Genomic DNA, 18,134 nt, shown 5'->3' with positions numbered 1-18,134 from the left:
CGTTTGGTGTGTTACGACACCACGGACCCGAGCACACGAGGGTTGGACCCTCCCACGTTTAAAGTGCGTGGCTTAGCCGTGTCCGGGGAAAAGGGGATCCTGAGGGTTGAGCCGATGCCGGGTATGTGGACCTTCACGGCCCCTCGGCGGAGGCAACACGTCCCTTTGGCCTCGGCTTCACATAAACGGCACCCCCGGACTGACCCACCCGAGGGAAATCGGTAGTTGCCTTTTCCTGTCTCTCTCTCCCTCCAACGTTCGTCTTTCTATCTCACTTTCCATCTCTCCTGTCTTCTCTTCACTTCGCTTTACTTCCCAATTTCCTGGCGGCAAGGGTTAACCCTGTGGAAATGAACTCTCTTGGTCAGGACTATAGGGTTATAGTGGCGATGTATGGCTAGCGTCTGTATACGTTCCCTAGTTGGACTACGTGGTGGGTGGCCAGCACAGCTACCGAATAGTTCTTTATTTTTATGGCATTAGGAACCCCCCCTTCCAGAAATGATCGGCCCCTGAAAAGGGGACGCACCGAAGCAAGTAAAGAGTTTTTCAGTAAGAAGAATGAATATACAATGTTTTTCGTCATCACATCTATGAGTGAAACCAAAATTCAGGACATGTCGCCTTTCGCGATAGGCAAAGCAATCCAAGAATGCATCGGCAGCAACTACAACGCGAAAAATATGAATTCAGGAGATCTACTCCTTGAAGTTGAAACCAAAGAGCAAAGCAACAAGATCAAAAATTAGAGAAAATCGGACAACACCAAGTCTCAGTAACCGCGCACCGATCACTGAACAACACACAAGGTGCCATACCTGACAGAGAACTACTTAAATGCTCTGACGAGGAGAGAGAGAAAAGACTTTATTCGAGGTCAGACTAAGACCTATAGATATTCCTCCGCCAGGAGGACCATGGCCAGCTGGTCGGCGAAGGCCGCCGACGCCAACCACACCCGCCAGTGGGGAGGTGGGGGGTTAGGGTAGTGAGGGGATTGTAGGGCTGCGGGGCAAGAGAAAAGGATGTGCTCTACATTTGCGTACGTAGAGGGGTAGTTGGGACATGAGGGGTCTGAGCAGTAACGATAAAGGTATAGGCGTGCTGGAGTGATCAAGGTGTTGAGCTGGATGGCCCTGAGGGTGCGTACTTGGGCAGTGGAGAGACGAGGGTGTGGTGGCGGAAGCGTCTGCAATGAATGCCGGAGGTGTTTGTAGTGCTGCTTCAGAGTTTTCTTATAAAAGTGTACCTCGTCCGCTATGGGTGGGCAAGGCCAGGGGATCGTCGGCGCCCGGCTATTAATCTCGCGGGCAAGCTCATGAGCGAGCTTATTGCCGATAATCCCCGCATGACCTCGCACCCACACCACAGTGACCAAAGCAGGGGATAGAAGGGAGAGAGCGTCAGAAAGGTCGTCCTGAAGATTATCGGGAAGTCTGTTGTCGCGAAGAGCCCTGATTGCCGCCATGGAGTCCGAGCAAATGCGATACCGTGGAGAGGGAGGAAGAAGGGTTAGTTCGTGCGTTGCGTGAACGATCGCGGCCAATTCAAGGGATAGAGAAGAAGTAGGAAGTGAGAAGGGGCCAGCGGTGGAAGTGATGGGAATGCCAAGGGGGGTCGGCATTGTCACACAAGCAGTGGAGCCATGAGTTTGGTAATACGCTGCGTCGACGTAGCATGTGACAGTGTCCGGTGGAAAAGGGTCGTGGAAGTGAGCGCGGGCTTGTCGTCGTCCCTCATGAAGATGTGGGGTCATATTAGAGGGAATAGGGGCACAGCGGAGATTGCTGGGAAGAGGTCGTTGAGGAGTGTACAGAGGAAAGTCAATGGGCCGGATGCCAGCCCGCTGCAGTAGCCAATGACCCTGCGCAGAGCTGGATAGGCGGCCAAGTTGTCGATCCCTATGGAGGCACAAGATCTCTGCAAGGGGAAGAAATAAGCCTGTTGCGTATAGTTTGGCTGTGGATGCGTGTGTCGGAAGATGTAGGGCAGCTTTATAGAGAGTGTTTAAAGCCGATTGAATGCGATGCATTTGCGTCTGCGTAAGTGTGCAGTATGGCAGGGAATAAAGGATTTTGTTCAAGGCAAAAGCTGTTACAAGTTGATTGGCTCTGCATTCGTCGAGACCGCCGCGCCGCCTGACCACTCGTCGGACTAAGTGAGTTACTTGGTGGCAGGTGGTGATCGTGGACTGTATTGCGCGGCTGAAAGAGTGGTCTTGGAGGGGAAAGCCTAAAACCCGGCAGGATGACGTGCGGGGGATGGGAGTACCGGCGAGAGTGAGATTAAGGAGGGGGTTTACAGACCGTTGGTACTTTGTAGCGGAAAGGAGCAGCAGCTCAGATTTCTCTGGAGCTGCTTGCATACCAGAGCGGGAAAGGAATTCGGAAATGAGGTTGAGGCCGGATTGTAATGTGAATTCCACCTCCCCCGGTGAGCCGTGAGTACACCAAAGGGCTATATCATCAGCATAGAGAATTGACTGTAGGTGCGGAATCTCCGACAAGGATTTTGCGAGAGGGGCTAGCCCGAGATTAAAGAGGGTTGGAGAGAGCACAGCACCTTGAGGTGTTCCGCGGGTGAGCGCGATGGGCGGGGACAACGTGGTCCCGAGTCGGAACTGAGCTTGTCGAGAGCGGAGAAAAGAAGAAACGTAACAGTAGAGTCGGGATCCACAGCCGGTGTCTTCGAGGGGGGAGAGGATAGCGTCATGAAGTAAGGTATCGAAGGCCTTGCGCACGTCCACAGTGACAAGTGCGTGAACTTGGCACCTCGAAGGTTGAAAGAAAGTTTCCTGGAGAAGGAGAAAGAGGTCTTGAGTAGACATGTGGGGGCGGAAACCAATCTGATTGTCGGGGAAGGAAGTGAGTATCGTCGAGAAGATCCGTAAGACGTGCGAGTACCATGCGTTCCATGGTTTTCCCGACACAGGAAGTAAGTGAAATGGGTCGCAGGTTGGAGAGTGTGGCGGGCTTGCCGGGCTTTGGTATTAGAGTAATGATGGAAGAGGTCCATTCATCGGGAAGAGTGCCGTTGGCCCAGTGTTCATTTATTTTGTTTAAAAGAAATTCTTTATCCGAATCAGGCATGTTCTTCAACAGAGAGTAAGTGATGTGGTCCGCACCCGGAGTGGTACCAGTTTTGTTTTGAGCCAAAGCTCGTTCTAGGTCCGGCAGAGTGAAGGGGCTGTCCAAACCGCTATTGGAAGGCCCTGTGTACTCAGGGTACAGGGAAGGAAGTGGAGGAGGGATGTATATATCCGTGACCTGTTGAAGGAGGGAAGTAGCACCATGCTCGGAGAGATGCTTTTGGATTGTGGGGAGAGGAGCAGGTTGAGGGCCAAGGAGGGACCGGAGGATCAACCAGGCTGATTTAGTGTGGAGGGAAGAGTTGATAGAATCGCATATGCGATTCCAATTTGTTGTCTCAAGGATGGAGCAGTGAGTTAGTATGTCAGTGTTGAGTATGTCTAATGTATGTCTAAGCTGGATGTTGTTAGGTTGGGTGCGGATGCGACTAAGGAGGCGTTTACGGCGTCTCCAGAGACGCATGAGGTGTGGGTCAGCGTGGTCCGACGGGGGGTTAGCTTCTGTAGTGGTGGTTGTCTGCGACCGCGTTCGCCGTAGCGAGTCCACCCACACATCATAGTTGGGAGTTGACTCCTGGACTCGCAGGCGACGAAAGAGATGCCAGTTGGTCTGGGTGATGCGTTTTTTTCGGGTTTGTGAGTGAGTGTCAGTTTAATTTCAATTATGTGATGGTCGGATAGGAGGGTGTCCGGAAGGACTTGCCAAGTCTCTGGAGGATTGTGGCCATGGTGAAAGGTGAGGTCAGGCGTTGTATGACGTTGTTTTGCGTTTCCGTCACGTGTGGGTGTGTCTGGTGTATTGATGAGTGTATATGAGTGCTGCATAGTGTGTGCGTGAAGAAGGCGGCCAGGGCGCAGAGTGTTTGGGTAACCCCAGATGGTATTTGGGGCATTGAAGTCTCCGCCAAGAATAATGTCACGGTGTTTTGGAAAGGATCGAAGAAAATGAAAGAGAGGAGAGAGAATTGTGGTAGAATTTGGGGGATTATAGACGTTCACAAGTGTGAGAGGTGGGTTCGGGGGGTCTGGGTAATACGAAATGGCTGTTACATATGGAAGTAACGTGGATGGAACATCTTCCACTTCATAAGCGATATCCCGGCGAATATAAATGGAAGACAGCGGCGCGGCGGGGTCGGCGTGCAGAGCTCGGTAGCCTGGGATGTTTTTGGTATGCCTTGTTTCTTGTAGTAGGATAAAGTGAGGTAGTGTGGTTTGCAGTAAGGAGCCATTGCTGTAAGGGGGTGCGGTTTGTGGAGAGGCTACGGCAGTTCCACTGAATTATTGTGATCGCCATGATGCTTGTTATTGGAAGGGTTAGGTGGAGCGAGAAGGGTGGCGGGCTTAATTTTGGGTGCTAGGCCTACTGACGCAGCGGGTATGGGAGTGGGTGCGCTTGAAGGGGTGGTTCTTGTCTTCCATAGGGCCTGGGGCGTCATTAAATGCTTTGTTTATGGTGGAGTTCAGATTGTCAAGGGACTGTGTGAGGTTTGAAATGAGCGTCTCGAGGTTGGAAGTACGTTGGTCTTGTGCCTCGATACGCTTTTGTTGCATCTCAACGAGGGATGTCAGTGAACGTTAACTATTTGATGGTGCACTCTACGACGCTTGCAGATAGAAAAAAGGAAGTGGTGCTCTTACTGAGTGCAAAACATTCTTGGCATTTCTGAAGTCAGAAGCTGTAACAATTATTGGCTGTAATAATGAAGTCTTTCGGCTTGGTGGTTGTCACTGGAAGTGTGCGACACTGTAATTGCACAGGGGGTAGATGGGCAGTGAATCTGTCATAATGTTTAAAAATTGGAGACATTGCAGACACTTACATAATAGGAGCAAGCTGACTGACACTTAACTACTAACATATGCTATTAATTGCTAATGCAAGTTACATATTGATTATGCTATGAGTGAGAGTGTTTATAGAGTCAGCCTCATTGTATGAAGCCACATCTGAAATGTAAATACCTTCGTTATATCCTATATTTGTTATAAGCATATATTCGATATATCTGATAATTCATTATACATGGTTTCCTTTTAGACTATACAGAATTTTTGAAAATTGCCTGTGGCAGATAGCATAATTTTAGTCCTTCAGCTGGATAACTCTAAGCTGCGGACTTCAAGATAAGTCGAGATCCATAATCAACTAATTAAAAAATTAATTACATTTCTAATTACCTATGGCACACATTCCAATTTACTAACTGTAGCCAGTGAGTTAGCAAGGCATATAGACTTGGAACAAATTCTGAGAATGACACGAGATTCGAGATGTGTGGCTTCAGGGATGTGGCAAAAATGCATTTAGTTCTTTACTTACCACTTATTTTTTTTAACAAAACACCATTTTTTGCATGGAATTGCAAAAGTAACTGGAACGGTCATGTATTTCGTCACACACGTTGGGAATGAATTTCTCTAAACTAATGTCATCCTGTGAACTCACTGGCTATAATTATCCAATTGTAATATTTGCCCTAAAATAATGCATAACATGGTAATTAGTGAACTTTTGTTCATTAGTCCGGTTATGCATTCGATTCTCGTGCAGGTAGTGTTCTCCTTTTTGAGTAATCCAGCTCAAGGACTACAATTATGCTATCTGCCACAGGCGATGTTTAAAATTTCTGTATAGTTTTATTAAAACAAAACAAAAATGGTACCTGCTGTAATTATGTTGGAGTTCAGTTGTACATATATAGATATGTAGACACAATATGTCTCCGAAAGACTAGCTGCCCACTTTTGCTAGTTGATTTTCTGAGAAATTGTTTTCTTTATTATGAGGAAGCGCTTTTTTTCTCGCTTTCAATGTACCGGCCCAAAGTCCTTGCTTCCCAATACTGTTACGCATGCAGCCGTACTGTAGTGCTGTATCCTCCCATTTCACACATAGCAGGCAATGCTATGAAGGCTAGAGAGACGCCTCTCACTTCTCGCATATGTGACCAGAAAATAGTGTGTCACATATGAAAGACATAGGTACGGATCGTATAATTCAGTGTAATATTACGTCTCATACTTTTGTGTTGCAAATGTGTTTGTAGTTATTACCACGGAAGGCATTGCAGATTTGAGCCTATTTACCACCAAATGAGCAGAGTGACATGCCTCTGTATCCAGCACGCCTCCCACACGCTTGCGGAAGCACGGAAAAGTGTGCATGATGCGCACACTTGCACCAATTTTGGTTTACACTGCTCGTGTGGATTCAGTGTTAAATGAAATCGGTGCACCTGCGTGCAACATGTGCATTACCCCACACTCATGTCATAGAAGGCTGTGCTGATCGAGTCAGCCCTAAGGGACATTCACACCAGCCAAGTAGGAGCGGTGAAACGCAAGCAGATTTCCCACAGGCTAGCGTTTGGAGTTGTTCAGAGCGCCTGGCGGGAAGTGCTACTAGGGAAGCCATCGCATTGCACTGATGTCCTCTCAAGTTCGAAAGCGCGTTCCTTACAGGTGCCTTTTGATTTTGTCAACAGTCAAAAGTTGTGCAGGCTTACATCTGGAGACTAGCGAGCTTGACGAACCACTGAATACTGTGCCGTGTCAAAAAAAGACTGAATCACTTGAGCCACATGAACAGGGGCGCTATCTTAGTGCAGTTGCCAAATCTTCAAATTCCTGTCAAAGTCCGTAGCAAAATTTTCCTGGCAGCCGCAGAGTACTCAAATTGGCTTTATTAAGGCATTTATAGCATCTGTGTTGCTATCCCCAGCTGAGCAACTTCTCTGACAGTAAGCCGACAATCTCTCCTATCATGGTTTGCACATCATAAAGAACTGCGCCATTATGACTTTTTGAAAATCTCCCATAGCATGGCTCACTCTCCACGTATGTTTGGCCTTTCTTGAAGTGGTTGTACCTCATTTTAATCGGCTTCATGATGATACCGTCATCTACAAACACTGTTTTGGATCTTTTGAGTTGCTTCTGCTTGGTTATCACCAAGCTTTGCCCATAAATTTATGCAATACCTTCGTTAAACTCGCTCCGTCATTTTTGCTCACTCAAAATCACGCCGAGATGAGACGATGGTGTTCAACACAACTGCTCCTACACAACAGCACACGCCACTAAAGGATACGCCACCTGCAGGCTTAAGACACCATGGACCTTCCTCCTACAATCACACAGCATGGCCAACCTGCGTCCCGCTGTTCTTTCTAAAAATAAGGTCGGTTACTTTTCAGACAGGCCTTGTAGGTGCACATTAAAAAATCGCAGGTGGTCAAAAATTCATCGGAAGTCCCCAAACTATGGCATACCTCATAAAGAGATCTTGGTTATGGCACGCAGAATTTAATTTTAAGATTTCCCACACAGCTGCCCAAGTAAAGCAGTTGGAAGCATAGTGTACTGCCCATCACCAAGAAGACAGTGTGCCTGCATAAGGGCATTGGCTTGTGTTTTGCCACAGTCCTTGCATTGTGTGCATTTGCTTGTTTGGACAGTGGCAGACAGTTGTGAATGTTTCCTCGACCAGCTGGCTGATAACGGAGAGCTGTAAACTTTTGCAGGAGAAACTTACTTGCTGCGCTGATAAAGCCGTGTTTTTGTCTTTCTTTCTCTCGAGTTGCTTGAGCAGCATGTGCTCAGTAATGCCTGGTGACTGGCTACGGCATTCCTCCTTCACCACTGAGCTGTAGCGTCTCTTGATCGTTTTAATCTCCTCCACTTGCTTCATAAAAGGCTGTTGCATATTTCATCCTAGCTTGGTCCGCTCCTTCATTTTCTTCTGAAAGTATGCAGCCGAGCCTTTTGTATACTAACTATGGATGGAATGGATGAGGTTTAATGCAGCTACGTACCATATTACTCCATTCTGCCGTGCACTTTTTTCTGTGACAATGTACTGAATAATTTCATGTAGATTACGTAGAGTGCAAAACCAAAGCTGCAGTAGTGACAAGCTATTGTCATTGGCATTGAAAGTTTCTGTAATCCAGTCCACAAGGCGGCTGCAGCTTTTGAAACTGCAGTTGCTAAGATATTGTTTGCACGTCTTCTAAGTTTGTAAAGCTGCCACAGTCCTGTGAGGCATTTAAGAAATGTGCTATTTCAAATGGCATGGATGGACTGAATACGATATTCTCTGGGCTATTAATAGTGATAAGGAGAATAGATAACCATTACTCGCTCGCTTACAATGAAAGTCTGGTAATTGAACAGTCACGGGCACTGCATTCTGTATTTCTTGAAATATGACAGTCGGGGGTCCATGCTAAAGGCGTTTTTTCATTTCTGGTCGTGAAAATCAGGTGCGTGTTACAATTGAGCTGACATAAGAATAAGGGTAGGTACAGCATATATGGACTGGGAAGGAGGTCGGTGTCTAGGCCAGGATGATAGCTAGTGTGTTCACTTAAGTCTCTAATAGTGTACACTTAGTTGAACTGCCTGGGTTCTGAACACTAGCCTCAAGGCATGATAAAACATGCAGCACTTGCAAAAGTGATGAAAATTGGCGCAGAAGGTATTCATAAACAGGCCACCCATATGCACCTGTAATAAAGGAGCACATTGGAAAATGTTTGACATTAAGCTGTGGTGCCAGTGCGCTATATATTAGACAGTTTTAGCAACTCTATTATTACTGTATCGAAGCACACATAGCACATGTGCACCTGTGTGCACACATGTGCAGTTCTATATCGTAATGGTTCGCAGCTAAAGCTCTCTAAAACTGTTGTCTCATAGTGGCGATGACAGGATTGTAGGTCGTCAGACAAGCAGCTTAATGCCGTAAGCAAACTGTGTCTTGGGCGAACTTGTGCCATATAAATGAATATACAACTTAGTGGCAGTGATAACAGCGGGCACGGTTGGTAGTTGTCCAGGCAGATGACATGGCTTACAATCAGCCCGTATTTATAGAGCATCATCATACAAATGGCAGCAATTCGAGAATTAATTTACTACACACTTTGCATGCAATCTTATCAACAGGCCTGACGTACTTGGTGCTGCTCCAACACTCATGACTACGGAATCTGATCAATGCAGCGTGTTCAGTGCCAAAGTGCAAGCATTCCATCAGCAATAACGTGCCAGAAGCTAAGTAATTAAAAACCTGACAAATAAGTTCATGGCAATGCTACGCTGCTTGTGAATATAGGTGATGGTTTATTGTTAGTGTATTTTATTGGCATTCCTGCATTGTCCAGCTTGTCTAACACAAGGTTTCCATGATAGATGCACATTTGAAATCCTCTGAACGAATGGGGAAAAATCATTAACATAGTGTTGCAGCGCGGAAATTGCGTGGCATTTGCAGTCACTTGTGTATGAAGTGTTTTGTGATCATTATCATGGCTATCTGATGGAGATGACTGCCAGGCCTGGTAAGAGCCTGTCAGAAAGTGTAGGTACAGCGCTGGAAGTACATCCTGCTTTTGTTATGTATTTTGAAGAAAAAAAAGGGGGATTGGAGGCGGTTCTGCGGTGTGCTGTTCCTTGCTGTATTGCAGGTTAAACTTTGTTTGCCTACCTAGAAAAGTAGCTGATCAAGCCCTAAATGTGCTATCATTGACAAATGAAATTTGCACAAAAATAATTATAATAAAAAAAAAACTGAAAGTTCATAGCAATGGAGCTGAGAATGCATTAAGAGGGCTCAATCATTATTTCGACGTTCCTTGCACTGTTCGTTGCTGAGGAAGGGGAATCTGATCCTCATATGAAAATGGTAAAAAGAGCTCTGGCATTTTTCGTGTTCGTTTATAGTTGTGTTCATGTTTCTACAACATAGATGTGTGAAAGGGCCGCCAAAATTGCTGAACATTTTGCTGCAAAGGATCCAAATCTTTTCCAGGGCAACCTGACACCAATGTCTTCTCTGAAATGAACGTTTTGGTCCAGCAGATGTCTAACCTTTAACTGAAAGGTACAAACCTTTAGCTTATGTGCGATGCCCTGATGTGGCCTGTCATTTCTGTAAGTGCAAGGTATAAAATGTCAAAAGCAACTGTGCTTTTGACATGACGGGACATGCAGCTGGTAGCTTTAGAGCAGCTTCTCCAAAGGACACTTCATGTAGCCTTAAGACGTTGCTTTAAAGCATGTGGCTGACAATTGAAGTACGATTGAATTGAGTGGTACAGCAGTGCGGTGGCACGGTGCAAGCGCATTGTATGGTGCTGTGTTGTGAATCACGTGACATTTATGTGATTTGCAGTTGAGTGTCAGTTGTTTTGTACCTAATAGTAAGTCCTTGAACCCCCCCTTTAGTTCAGAACTTAAGGCGCTATGACCCTTTTCTCATGGTTTCAGTGCATTTTGTTAAGCTGACCTTTATAAAGACCGAGAAGATACCTAAAATCTCTTGAAGGCCTCAAAGGGTGTCTTACAATAGCTTTTGAGAGATGTGTGGAACGTTGTTGGCATCAAATGGGCCATTTCCCAAATCTTCCGCTACAAAAAAATTTTTTTTAATGTGCCTCATATGCGTGGAGTTACCGCAGTAAAATGCTGTGCTGACTGACATGAAGTGATACCCAGGTGGCTGTACCCATCATTGCACTGGGGTCTTGTATTGGCATGGCCTACTTCAGCAACTTCAGGGTCTACTTTCAGCTCGGGCTCAGGCGAGCGAGCTTGTCCTTGCTACTGAAAAGTCAATGGCAGCCTCGGTGCAGCACCCCTTTACAAACTATTCTTTTTGTATGTATCTTGAAAGACTGACATATCCATAGTAAAGGCAGAATTTGCCAATAGTGGCAGTGCAGGTCAGCACACTGCTCCATTTTTGCAAACTGTTCAATCCTGCTGATCCATTCACACCAGTTTTCCTTGTTTGCTCCTCTTCACACCTCCGCAGGTCTGGTGTTCCAGTGGACAGGCATGGCTCGGGAACCTGTCACTCTCAATGTCTATGATATGGTAATCGTTTCAATATCATCTTCGCGATCATTAACAAGGTGATAACATAGGATTAGGAACTGAGCTGGTTGGTACTCATTTGCGCGGTTACATGGGAACTCGTGAGAGACAAAATATTCAAATACACACGCAGTCTTTGTCACTGCGCTTGTGTTGCCTGTTGGTGTGTCTCCCCGCCCCTTTTTATTTTGTACACTTCCCAAGTAATTACGGGATAATGGACGTCAGGCCAAAGATATAGCTTCTTGTGCACAGTGCATCATATTTGCAAAGAAACGAGAGGCAGCTGTCATGTTGTTCGCATCAAGTAGTTGTGGCACAGTTCTTCCAATTTTTCACTGGTTGTTCAGAGCATTGTTCTTTAATAGCTGATACGGAGCCATGAAAATGGAAGCACATTAAGGCCCTCTAATTTGGTAGTCTGAAAGCACAACCAAGTTAGTCAAGCGTAAATCTCTATAACTGTCATTCAGTCTTGGTTTATTATTTGAAATGCAAAATTTGTAGTTCGTTTGACTGCTGTGACAAAATATGCAAACAACTTGTTTTTATTAAGATTTCAAATCTGGATAGCGAGTGCTTTCGCTGTTTGCATGCAAGTGCTGCGAGACCTGTTTTGTGGAAGTGCCATACAAAGTCTGCAACATGCTTTTTTCTCTCTCTTTCATTTACAGCATCAAACTTAACCTGAAACTTTCTTGTTTGACTTTTTTGGTCACGCTGAACAAGTTCCTGTATTGATTTTGTTTCTATGCGCAGTACTGGATCAATGAATACACGGCTCCCATTGGCCTTGGAGTATTCCACACAGGTGTAGAAATTTACGGGACAGGTAAGCTTGTAACTTTGAATAGTTCAGAAAACGATAAAGAATTGGCTGCCATTTCAGGGGTTATTGTAGCTGCCACTGTAAGGTGCCCAAAAAATGAAAACCAGGCAGAAAGTTGGATAGGCTGAGGGATTTATACAGAAGTGCTCTTGATTACTTTACTTACTGAACAGACCGCTTTCTCACCAGTGGCACAACCCTCTCACAAACCGGTTGCAAATGTAGACCATGGTACCGCCTGAACCCCGCTGTACAAGCCAAGCAATAGAGAGTTGGCCATCAATTCTAAGCATAACGCATGAAGGCGGCTTGAGAGAACACAATCCTTGACAACTTTGAGAGGCTCACTATGACACAGTCAGTTGCACAAATGCTTCAAGAGGTGAACAGTTTCTATTGTGTCAAGGATTTTGTTGCTGCTTGTCCAAAGGAAACTGGAGTTCAGTGAGCACCAATTGTCGTGTCTCGATTTCACTGTGTGTCATTATTTGTGCTTCAATTCCATCAGTATCATTTGTTTGCTACCTTCATTTTCGAGGAAGCACTGGCAACATGTCGAATAAAAATGAATACTGTGAGGTGTTCAAAATTTTGTTCATCCTTACTCATTACATTCATGATGTGAGTAACGGGGCTACAAAGATGTTCGAGTAATCGGTCAATGACAGTGCATGCACCGAGACCTTCCTCAACATGTTGCAGAACAAACGGAACTCCAGAGTCAAAGCACCTGGCAAAAAAAATGTAAATATTACAAATAACTATGGATGCACTTTGAGGTGGGAAAAAAAAGTGCACCAACCATAATGCTGTTGTAACATTTTACAGGTGATAGATGTAAGGGTGTTTTTCTTAAGCATCCCGTAATTCTGAACACCGTTGCTATTTCGAGGGTGTATAAATTAAAGACAAAGTGGGTAATACTGACTTTAAACATCTAACTTAAAAATAGGGTTGCTTACTTTCTTTTGAGAAAGCCTTAGATCTTTGATGTGCATGTTTGGTCTGTGCAAAGTGACCTCGGGAGCTATAGCCAAGTTGTGCAAATCTTTTCGTGTGAGTGATCATTTGTGCTTCTTTTTAATGCCTGCTGTATCTGCTGTCTCGTAATTGACCAGTGTACGGGTGATGTCAAACCGCAGTAGGAAATTACTCACAAACAGGTCTTTTTAATTCTTTCGTTTATGATACTACCAAGTTTAGTGCACTCCGCTCTGTGCTGCTTTCCAGAGTACGCTTACGGGGGCCACCCATTCCCTTTCTCGGGAATCTTTGAAATCCCACCGAAATTCGCGAACGACCTCGGAGACCAGTTCAAGTACAAGTAAGTAGCCAGCTTCAATGTATTTTGCCTGTTATGCACTGAAGTCATTATAAGCTGAGAGAAAGAAAGAGAGGGAAAAAAAAAGGAAATACACTTGGCGGGTCGGAGGTATATAGGTACCAGCTTTGTGTTGGCTTCTGGATCCACTGAGGAATAAATAATGGAGTGTGGAAAGTTGGGATGGTGTAATGTACGGATCTCTTTGTTTGATTCCACTTCTTTCTTATCATCACCACTCACAGTCGGTCGATCTTGGTGATAATGTAGCGGAGCTTCGTTCAAACCACATGCAAAGATAATAATGGAAAAGATCAGAACTGTTACATTATCTCATCTTTTTTATCTGAATGCAGCTTGTCAAAGAGCACAGCACATAACGGTTATGTGTACTATAAGGTTATTTACTTTGAAGACCAACTGCAACAAAATGTCACTTTGGCGAAATTCGTTATACCACTGAAGCAATTGTGGCAAAGTCCCAGGGCTGGTAATGGCATAGTTTTTTTTTGTCAGCAGCCTCAGCACCTAAGCAGACAATGCGTGCACCTGGTGATTGACACAATGACCAAAGTCCCAGCATGCCACCTCCGAGATTTCAGCATGCCGCGGGCTGCTGCGGGCAGCCGTGAACGCCACCTTATCTCAGAGGTCATGCCGAGGATCCTTGCGGTCTGGGTCATGTGTCACTTCTGGTGAGCAAAATGGCGGCATTTCTCCCGTTTTGGTATCAAAAGCTGCCATTTTTGCAAGCTCTTCGTGACACCTCCGCTCGCATTTCTAACATCAAATTTCGCACGGAGGCCCTTTCCTCTACCTGCACTATCCTAAACTACACTTTTTATGCAGTCCAGAATTCCGTGCAGTTGGCCACTGTACAAGACTATTCATGTCTTGGTGCTAAAAGATGTTTTAATTTAATGCTGAAGTATGTGATTACTGCCTTGTTCTTCTTTCTGGGGTTTTACATGCCAAAACCAGTTCTGATTATGAGGCACGCCGTAGTGGAGGGCTCCGGATTAATTTGACCACCTGGGGTTCTTTAATGTGCACTACAACGCAAGCACACGGGCGTTTTGCATTTCGCCTCCATCGAAATGTGGCCGCCGCAGCCGGGATTCAATCCCGCGACCTCGTGCTCAGCAGCGCAATGCCTTAGTTGACTAAGCCCCCCCCCCCCAGCAGGTGTGATTACTGCCACAAGCTGACTAAGTGCCAAGCTCATGGAGATTGTTGTGCTCAAGGTGTTCTGTACAAAAATATCAGACGTTTTCTGCTTTGTACCGTCACAAGAAGTGTGCTGGCCCCTAAACAAGCTTATCAGGATGCTTATCAGGGACTTAAAGTCTGCTTGTGGGGGCTGCCTGCCGTCTCGGAGCTTTGGGCGCTTGACTCATGACCTGCGTTTTGTTTTGCACTTGCAGTTCATATCGCACTAAGGGTTCCTGCTGTTTGGAAATTTAAGCTTAAGAATAAATCAACGCAATAAATGCAGTCGAAAAAAAAAGAAGTGGGCACTGTGTGCCCACTTGTGGTGTCCACGTCTTTTCATTCGCATGTTTTTTATGCTGTTTTGTTATTAAGCGTGGATATACACCCAAAACGATCAGCTTTCAATTTTGCTGTGGAAATGTAAATGTTAAAAAATAGTGTGGGGGGGGGGTAGGAAGTGGTAAATAATAAAGGTCTCCTGAACCACCCCTCGGCTTGGTGAAAAACACAGTCCGCGGATAATGTACGCTGCTGTGAACATCTCAGCCAAATCTTGTAGTCATGCACGGTGCTTACAGCTTGCCAGCAGAGTGTGAAGTTGTTTTTTTTTTTTTTTCTCGTGTACTATTCTCTTTTCAACAGAAGCCTACTCCTCACTCTTTTTTGGCCTGCTGTATTTCGTCATGTAGCAGGTTTCCATACGCAGTGTTTGAATCAGTGCGCTTCTTCCTACTGTTAGTGTGTTTTATTGACGCAGTTTAATGAACAGGCTGAAGTAAACAGACTTCCGGAAGTATAACTATCATAGTATCGTTGACTGTCGTCTGCTGACGCTCAGCCATGCCCGCCTGTGTAGGAATGAAACTTTGGCCACACTGCTTGTCACTGTCATAGCCGTTGGTCTTGCTAATTTTGACTAGCTTTGAACTTCAAAATTCTGATTTAAGCTGGGAAACTAAAGTGGAAACACTTTCATATGCTGGAGAGAGTTATCATTTGTGGATAATTCAGCAAACCAATGAATTACTGAGTTAATTGAGTCACAGCTCAAGCAACCTGTGGGTTTCTTTTTTGTGTGTGTGTGTGTGTGGTGTGTGTGTGGCGCGCGTGCGCGTGCGCATGTGCGCACACTCACAACTGTTCTCTCCATGGCTGGAAATGAAGATGAACAAGTTGTTATAATTTCCTTGATGTGAAAGTGCATTTAGGCATTATAGGGTTGACACTTTGGTGCATACATAATTGGCATTTCACTTAATGCTACCTGTTGTGTGCACGTATTGTGATGACACGTGCAGGCAGAGCATCCTGGTGGGCCACACGGACTTCAACCAGGTAGACGTGCGCAAAATTTGAGGAGCTGGGCAACGAGTTCCGCGGGGACCGATACCACCTTATGAACAAGAACTGCAACCACTTCTCGGGCGCCCTGACCAAGGTGGCATAACGTTCTCTCCTCTTTGGCACTCATTGGGATTGATTGATTGTTTGTGTGGCGTGCCTACCTGCATGCACATGCGTTTTGGGGGTTGGGGTGGAGATTGTTGTAGGAGACAGGGAGTGTTTTTGGCAATGTCGTCTGCTTTATATTGTCACATGCTTTTCTGTTTTGTGGAGTCGCTGCTATCACAGTTATGCTGTGATGCAGTTGCGCTTCCATTAACATGTCAGTCATACATTCGAATGTCGTAGGGTCTGTTCTGTAAAGACGCTATTTCGTCCTCATCTGGCTACAGTATTACCTCCTGTTGCCCCTGAAATACATGCACATAGGCCATGAATCACGTCTTTGCGAGCACAGGACACTGCACAAAGTAGCAATCACCGACGATGCCGGATATTGCAGTGGTTAGTGCGTCTAGCCCAATCGCATATTGCCAAAGGGGCACGAGGTTGAATCCTATGTCATTCAGAGTGGCCGCAAAGTTTTTCTTTTCTTTTTCACTCATAGCAAATCGGAAGCTGAGGTGGCTGTGTGCATATAGTGGTTTAGCAATGAATTGATGCCGGCCGCTGTCAGGGCAATGGGAAAAAAAAAGAGGATGGACAGATAGACACTGCAGGCTTAGTTTTGAGCTCTTAATTGCTGTTGCTGCAATAAACAAACAATCAGTCAAATTCCATGACACTGCCTGCCCGGCCACTGTGTTGGCAAACATGAGGAGTTCCCTCCCAGTCAAGTCTCGTTTCATGGCTGCTACTTGTAAGCAGTCTTCGCAGATGCACTATGGTGGTGAACACCAGCATGCTTGCATTGAGTGTCAACTGACTGCAGACGTGGTTCCTCCTTGCAGATCTTGTGCGGAGAGGAGATCCCGGCCTGGGTGAACCGACTGGCCTACTTCAGTTCTTGCGTGCCTTTCCTTCAGCGCTGCCTGCCCCGAGAGTGGCTGACGCCCATCGCACTCCAGGCTAGCTCCCCTTCCCTCTGAGTCACACATTAAATGCACCCCGTTGTACCCAGGGGGCGCTGCTTTTCATGCACTCTTTCTTTCTGCTTCACTCCGTGCCTGTGTGCATTGGTGTGTAGTGGTTCCTACTCATTTAGTTTTGGATGTGTGTAAAGCATAACACAGCTATGGAGAGTACTTGAAGTGGCTTCCTCCTCTCTAGAATGAGTGGCCGAACAGAAACTTGTAGGTTACCTGTGTAATCAGTTAGTCATCAAGCAGGGTGTGGGAGGTAGAGTGGCGTGAGATGAGGATATAAATTGACAAATGCAGATACTAGATGCAGGTGACTCAGTGCCTGTGTTCGTCAGTCTTTAGTTCTTGTCTCACATTCTACTGTACCGCATGCGCAGAATGTCAAAGTGCCCCTCCGCTCAATTTTTTTTTTTTTTTTGCAGGTGATGTAAAGAATGCCATGTCACTCACTGTCACTGTGGCATGCATACCTGCCGACCTGCGCATGGAATAATTAGTAAAAATGCTGCAGTCATAGAAAGGGGAGGGGAGTAGCACACATTTTCCAAATGTTGGCGTGAGCTCAGACCTTTGTGTATACATACGCATTTTATTTAGCGGGAAGCTAGGTACAGCAGAGACTGAAATTGACCAGTGAATGCTATTGCAGCTCGTGAGGAGATTCGCTGGTACCAGTAGAGGAAATCAAGTGCTTGCCGGAATTTTGACGTGACACGGGCAGGCGAGTACTGCGGGGAAGCTGTCGTGGCGAGTGCCTCCTGCTCTCGATTGCGCATGCCTCATGCCTTTTCTTGTTCACGTGGGATCTAGAGGCGAGAAACCTATCTTACGATTGAAGGTTGTCAAAGTACGAAAGTTTGGTGCGAGAGGTTATGTTTTCAGGGAATGTATTAACCGGTAAAAAAAAAAGCGCAACTGTGCTTGGTCATTTTTTGTGTTCTCTATTGCAAACGTTGGTGCCGGGAAATCGTACGAAATGGGGTCGTATCAACTAAGTTCTGCTGTATTTAGATAACTGACTTTTCAGACACATTGCTGGTCCGATTTCACCACTTTCACGAACACGTCTGAATAAACTTGCTCGAAGCATTACCTCCGAGATCGGGCACCGTATGCCACCCGATTTCGGAAGCCATAAGGGCGTGCAGGTACTATCACAATTTGTTTCTTTGTATGCACATATTGCAATCCTGTGCTGCCCCATGCTTTGACACCTTTAAAACTTTTCACGAACAGAATATATTTTTCGTAGAAATTGGCAAAACATGAATGAAATTGTAGAGTGAGCCCAAATCAGTACACTTCATAAAAAATTCGAGAGAGTTCGCCAGTATAGGCACAGTTTCCTCTCTTCCTGTTTCGCAGCACCCA

At 45.7% G+C, this 18,134-nt stretch overlaps 1 protein-coding gene and 1 pseudogene across 1 annotated transcript; one reads left to right on the top strand and one right to left on the bottom strand.

The window, feature by feature from the left end:
- Nucleotides 1-904: 904 nt before the first annotated feature.
- On the bottom strand, nt 905-3,582 carry LOC119443992 (uncharacterized; the record flags this gene model as incomplete). Its single annotated transcript, XM_037708536.2, is given in 2 exon segments — nt 905-2,851; nt 2,853-3,582. Coding segments are annotated over 2 exon segments (2,646 nt in total), but the record flags the coding sequence as incomplete, so codon positions are not given.
- A 4,903-nt stretch (nt 3,583-8,485) lies between these two features.
- LOC119443990 (deubiquitinase DESI2-like) lies at nt 8,486-16,785 on the top strand (annotated as a pseudogene).
- The last annotated feature ends 1,349 nt before the right edge of the window (nt 16,786-18,134 follow it).

This window comes from Dermacentor silvarum, chromosome 3 (genome assembly GCF_013339745.2).
Source record: "Dermacentor silvarum isolate Dsil-2018 chromosome 3, BIME_Dsil_1.4, whole genome shotgun sequence".
NCBI lineage: Eukaryota > Metazoa > Arthropoda > Arachnida > Ixodida > Ixodidae > Dermacentor > Dermacentor silvarum.
The sequence above is the reverse complement of the archived record's forward strand: the minus strand, read 5'-3'. Positions and strand labels throughout refer to the sequence as shown.